This window comes from Triplophysa dalaica, chromosome 20 (assembly GCF_015846415.1).
Source record: "Triplophysa dalaica isolate WHDGS20190420 chromosome 20, ASM1584641v1, whole genome shotgun sequence".
Classification (NCBI taxonomy): domain Eukaryota; kingdom Metazoa; phylum Chordata; class Actinopteri; order Cypriniformes; family Nemacheilidae; genus Triplophysa; species Triplophysa dalaica.
This window is the reverse complement of record NC_079561.1, coordinates 17,672,939-17,679,298: the sequence shown is the minus strand read 5'-3', so window position 1 is coordinate 17,679,298 and position 6,360 is coordinate 17,672,939. Positions and strand designations below refer to the sequence as shown.

The 6,360-nt window shown below is 36.8% G+C and overlaps 1 protein-coding gene and 1 non-coding gene across 2 annotated transcripts; one reads left to right on the top strand and one right to left on the bottom strand.

Annotated features, from left to right (window-relative positions):
- Positions 1 to 433: 433 nt before the first annotated feature.
- Positions 434 to 506, top strand: trnat-ugu (transfer RNA threonine (anticodon UGU)). The gene has a single exon. It is a non-coding gene; the product is annotated as a tRNA-Thr (tRNA).
- A 215-nt stretch (positions 507 to 721) lies between these two features.
- On the bottom strand, positions 722 to 2,760 carry pfdn4 (prefoldin subunit 4). Its single transcript, XM_056733393.1, has 4 exons — positions 2,676 to 2,760; positions 1,709 to 1,816; positions 1,478 to 1,618; positions 722 to 1,254 (listed from the first exon to the last, which is right to left on the bottom strand). Exons 1-4 carry the CDS (start codon positions 2,700 to 2,702, stop codon positions 1,123 to 1,125), a joined length of 408 nt encoding a protein of 135 aa, XP_056589371.1. The 5' UTR covers positions 2,703 to 2,760; the 3' UTR covers positions 722 to 1,122.
- Positions 2,761 to 6,360: the final 3,600 nt, after the last annotated feature.

Below are 6,360 nucleotides of genomic sequence, written 5' to 3'. Positions count from 1 at the left end.
TCCTGCCATTGAAAATCATGTGATAAGTATTTTCTTCAATGCCTTGCAAAGCCTACCCATAACCTTGAAAAGCCCAAAGGATTTACATAGAGAACATAAAACCATGTGCTGTGAAAGAATTTTAATACTTAAATATTTTAATAAGATTCTTAAATTAGAAGAGGTTACTAATTCAAATTTCTGAACAGACTGTGTAAGGAAAAATATGCTTCTCTGGGAAACGTTTACTGCTTTGATGCAAGTGCTTTTTCTTATATGTGAGGCATATGTCAGATCTATTAGATACAAGGCGTTTTATTTTATTTTTCTTTAAACACGCTTATTATGAGTCCTTCTAAACCAAGGGTATTTCTGATTAAAGTTTCTCTGACTTCTGCCAAGAATTGTTATTTAAATTGAGTAAAGAATCTGTGCTGGTGTCTAAAACCCATCTGGCTCTATAGCTCAGTGGTCAGAGCACTGGTCTTGTAAACCAGGGGTCGCGAGTTCAATCCTCGCTGGGGCCTGTCAGCAATTGTTTACATCTCAAAGCGAATATAAAAACACATGCTTTAGTCTTCCCACAGTTCCAGCATCTTACATTCATAGTAAAAGGTGAAATTTTATTTACTCATTAAATAAACCTTGGATGAAACCCCTGCTTTTGTAATAATGTGACACTTTTATGTAATGTGACTTAAGAGTATGCAAATCACAGGGACCTGACATTGTATCACTTAAATAAGAGCACAATGGTTAGTTTATTAACTTTTACAGGTTTCAAAAACGTTTGCATTACCAGCTGGGAAATGCAACCACTAGGCTGTGCTAAGCCTACACTTGAGCCAATGAGGATTCACTAAATATGAAACATAAAACATGAAACTTATAGGAAACAATTAACAGTTTTTTTTTTTTTTTTTTTATATCAGTGCCTCTTCTTTTCTTTCCTGATGCTCCATCCAGCTGGCTCAAAAACCAGCTCAACAACAGCTCCTGTCATACAATAATTCACCAAAAAACATGTGAAATTTAAAAAAACACCATCAGCAGAGGAAACAGCACAGAAAGCAGTTATGGAAATTTCCTTTTGGAGTTTAATAGTCCACAGTTTAACAGTGTCAAGTCCACATGCTTGAAGTTTCAGCTTTCATCTGCCTCAAGATTAATGTTGTTTCCAAACTTGGCATACAGCTGGACCTTAAGATCTCCAAGCACCACCAGTATGGATGACACGCGGCCCTCCAGACCTTTGATCTCCTCCTGCAGAGCTTCCTGTGGATACCATAACAACATTATTGAGATTTTTAAGAAAGCAACATAATTTCCCATATACATGTTAATTAAACCTGTGCTGGAATCTGAAAAGCCGTATTTTGTTGTTATACATGTTTTGACTATGAAAATCCTTCTTAAAGATTCAGTTCACCCATGATTCATTTATTAATCAGCTTAGGGAAGAAACACAGGTTTTTGGTAAGTTTCAGGGTCTCATTACCTTCGCTGCCTCCAACAGTTCCTGTGTCTCTTCTTGAGAGTGACTGATGAAGACATCTCCAATCTGATATGGGATCAACATAGCATCGTCATCACACATCATGAGGTCATCACTGGCGTCCTCTAGATTCTGTAAAGATTTCTGAAACAAAAAAAAGAGCATCAGCATTCAGCCCAGGCAAGATAGCATACGGGTCTAAGGAGCCACCAAGCCATAGAATTGTTTAATTACCTTTTTAGCCTCAATTTCATCTTTCAGTTCCGACATCCGATTTGTATTTCTGGCAAACTTGTTTATCTTCTGCTGGTCTTCAAATGTTACATTGACATCTTCAGCTGCCTGTCAGGGTTGATAAAATATTGTAAAAAAAATTCAACCACCTAAAAAAAATCATGCAATATACATGGAGATTCCAAGAGAGTCTTCCGTCATTCTGTAACCAGTTTAATAACACATTATGCCACATAAGAGGTTAATATTTATTAAAGCAGTGCAATCTGACGTGTGAGGAGTATCAAGAAATAGGCCAAATACACAAACCCATTATACATGCAAAGATTTTCTCACTGTGAAAACGTGTCTATTTATTTATTTCAGTATAATATGTTAAAAAACTCAGCAAACAAGTCCAAACATTGCCTGATGTTATACAAAATACAAATTATAATGATTTCCGTTACTAATACCATAACCAACCATCAACCGTTTACCATCAAAATCATAACAAAATATGTTTATGTACTGTGTTTAAGGCTTTATTCAAGTTGTATGTAATGTATTTTTCTATTGACTCCCATCTGTCAAATAACATACAACCATCAGCACCCAACACATTACCAGTAGAGACGAAGATATTTATTAGCAATATCACATAGTACTACATATTCCAATTGTAACCATTCAAATCAGTAGACTTCCGTTAAACACCAAGCTAAAAGGCACACGGCGGCTTACAAAACGCATATGAACTCACTGCAGAACAAAACAGAGAGTTAACGATACAATAAACGTCACACTTTAGCGGTAACCAAAGCATGCATCGTGTGATGTTAGCAAGCTAGCGATCCAAATAACAATCAAACACAAGCAAAGTTCAAAGTCCCACTGCTGCAAATATGTTCTTTCATCACTGCACGTACGTTTATTAACAAACGCATGCGGTAAAGCTAAACAGAAAGGTATTTGTGCGATAACGTACCACTCCTTTCTTCATGGTGGCCGCCATGTTGAACCGGAAGCGAAAGGCGTGCACGCGCGATAGCGGTGAGTGATGGGCGCACGCGGCTATTCATTATCATCCTGTATTTTTTCTGTTTTTAAAATCGAATTAACCTTGTTAGTTGGTCTGAAAAACACGTTTGAGAATAACAGTTTATATATTTCGCTGGTTTTCCGTAATATTTCAGACTGGGCTGGAGTTTTGACTGCTGGACGACAGTAGAGTCTCAAGCACCCAACACTTGATCGAGTGGTTATCCTAATTCTAAGAAAAGGACTGACTCTCTGTACCAGCCTACTCATGTTGTTAAATGTTCGGTTTACATAAAGACAGTGGACACAGCCTGACTGAACAAACTCAGTGTGTTGCTTGAGGTTTCTTAAACATCCTTTCTGTAAACAGAACTACTCCCAGGCGCAAATATTGATCTAATACATGTGTAAATTTATCCCCAACATCTACTACATTGCAATTTTAAATGAACAGCATGCAGATTATTGTAACAAAATAAACTAAACTAAATAAAACTTTTTATAATTCAAAAAACAAAAATATAATTTCCTTGGGAATTATTCCAGAAGGATGTGTTTTGTGGTTTCTATCCTCTAGTTAACATCACACCTAAAGAACCCAATACTTTACAATTACATGTAGCAGATGATTTTATCCAAAGCGACTTACAAATGAGGTAAACATTGGAAGCAATTGGAACAGCATAAGGACAACCAAAAGCATAAGTGCATCAAAACGGGTCTCACAAAGCCTACCACAGTATACAGAGCTAAGTTTTATTTATTTATAAAAAGAGAAGTCAGGACTGATCGGCCAGGTGTTTTTAGCCGATTTTTAAATGTTCTTAAACATTACTATTAGAGAGAGACCCATAAAGATGGCCATTATAACCAATTCCTGTGTAACCATTAAATCCATTAAAATTGTATGGTTTCTTAGATAATTTATTTTATCATTTTCACTGATTTGCAGGGACAGCAGATTTTTTAATTCTTTAAAAAAAATGTCTGCGTGTTCAGAATCTATGAGAAAATACTACATTCAACAAGTGTGTTGTTTTTATAAATGTTTTTTACTAAATCGTTCAGCTGTAGGAAAATATTATTTTGTTTATCATACAGCTTTCAGACAATTCATCATGCGGTGGAATGCCGTGGAGCTTGTCTGACGTTTTTCTCTGTTAGTATGTTTCAAGAATCATGCATTCATGATGGAAGGGATCAAGTTCACTATGACCACAAAGGAATTTGCTTCACGCCCCCAGTGTGTACATTAACAATGTGACTCTGTATCCATGAACAGCGCTTACATGACAAAATCTCACCCTGTACTGGTGGGGTCTCTGGGCTTTAATAGGATCTTCTTTTGTTTTGTGTTGGCATGCTGTCTGCTGAATTAGGAGCTGCATGTATTTGAGTCGTCTGAGGTTTATTTCATACAATATTAAAGAATGTACTGTACATTTTGGCACAGCGAGTGGATTCCTCCGCTCAAATGACCGTGTGCTCACCCATTTGTGAATTAAATAGTTGCATCTACTCTTAGAATAATGAGGGGACGGTGGGGAATGACAAGGATTCTCTGGTTTGACCTGTGGGAGACGATGAGCATAACTGTTGGATTTACAGAGCAGCTTTGTGTAATTTAGGCATGTAATAATTCTTGCATTGAAAGCATGGTGTTTAAAACAAGTCAATGGTAATGTGCGATACTCCAATTAGTGGAAAAAGGTGTGTCAAGAATACAGATGTATCCCAGAACATCACCACAACACATTTATCATCAATTATACCGTGATGACATCACAGGACAAGTGCAGTAGAAGAGTAAACTATAAATTTGCCTACATCTACAATTTCTGTTTGTTCTCCCTTTGGAATATGAATAACATGAGTCATGGATATGCACTGCAACCCATGAAATGAGTGCAGTGACAAGACATGGGTTATTGTCAAAATCTGTAAATGTAACTAAATATGTTTTCTTCAATAAATGTTCATATATATACAAGGTTTACAATTTCGCTGCTATCTATACTCCAAGTTTCATTGGAATAACCCAAACAGAACCCCTATTGTGTTAAAAGGTGAGCTTAAATTGACCTGTTTAAGCGAATTTAAAACCCTGATAATTCAATCAATAAACCTGTAGTGGAATATAATTAATACTTTGAAATACATTGACATTAAGTCATTTAGCAGATGCTTTTAACCAAAGCGATTTACAGAGAGTGCAGGGAGCAATAAACAATATGCCGTACAGGAGCAATAATACAATAGGTGCTACTGCAAAGTTATTAGTTTCAACAAAAGCTAGGGATGAGGATAGAGAATGAGCTGGAAAGTGATTTACTGCCCTTTTGAGAAGGCAATACAAGAAGTGTTCATTTGCTGAACGAAGAATTCTTGATGGAATGTAAGAGGATGTGAAAGTATGCAGATCCAGTGATAGTCCAGTAGGCAAGCATTAATGACTTGAATCTGATACAGGCTATAACTGGTAGCCAGTGGAGAGAGATGAAAAGGGGTGTAACATGAGCCCTTTCGGGCTGTTGGAAGACGAGGTGTGCTGCTGCATTCTGAACCAGCTGGTGTGGTTTGATGGACTTTGCAGAAAGACCAGCAAGGAGAGCATTGCAGTAGTCCAACGTTGCGATTACAAGGGCCTGGAGAAGGTGTTGTGCATGCTCAGTGAGGGTCTAAACTCTATAATGTTGAATTAGTCATATCGGCACGACCGTGTTGTCTTTGCAATATGATCATTAAAGGACAGCTGTTCATCAAATATAACTCTGAGGCTTCTGGCTGTTTTGGAAGGAGTGATTGTGGTATTGCCAAGTTGGATGGTGAGATTGTGTTGCACCGTAAGGTGTGCCGGAAACCGGGTAGTGACAAAGAAAAAAAAAACATCAGATTTTTGATCATATTAACTTCCTTGTACAACCCTCAGATTTTTTTGTGAATCGCAAAAAGTCTGTGAACATATGTGCACACCCCAGAGACCCTTCTTGCATTTTTATGTTGTTGTAAAAATGTGTGTAAAATGTGTGCACTGTTTTACACATCAGGCCCAAGGTTTCCACAAAATGCTATTTATTCTAGCTCATGTTTGAAATAAACTAAAAATGTTAAGAATAAGAATATCATCTTAAATTCAGTCAGTTTTATGCTAATAATACAATTTATAATGGAAAAGAGAGAAGCTTTGAACCCTAGCTTTAGAAATATCAAGATCTCACCTGAAACCCTAATATGACTTTTTTGTATTTCCTGCTTTTTATTATTTCACTCTTAACTTGAAATAAAGTGTTTTTTTTATCATCCATCCAAAGTGTGAGGACTCATTAAATAAATAAAGGCTTATGTTGTTTGTTACCATGTACTTTTGGAAGAGAGTCATACATTGCAAATAAACTTTTCTTTATATCCTCTACTCACATCCTGTTTGGGGCCAACCACACCTACAAAACAGGGTGGCTCTTAAGAGCTGATCTATGATCAGCTTCGCACTTTCTCTCCTTCAGAGACTTAAATACATTTCTGTGATGCTTACCTGTCTGTGTGTGATGAATAGATTAATGAAAGCTCATCACTTTTGCGTGAAACAGTTAATCATTGAAAAACAATAGGACGCAGTTCTGTTTCATCAACGC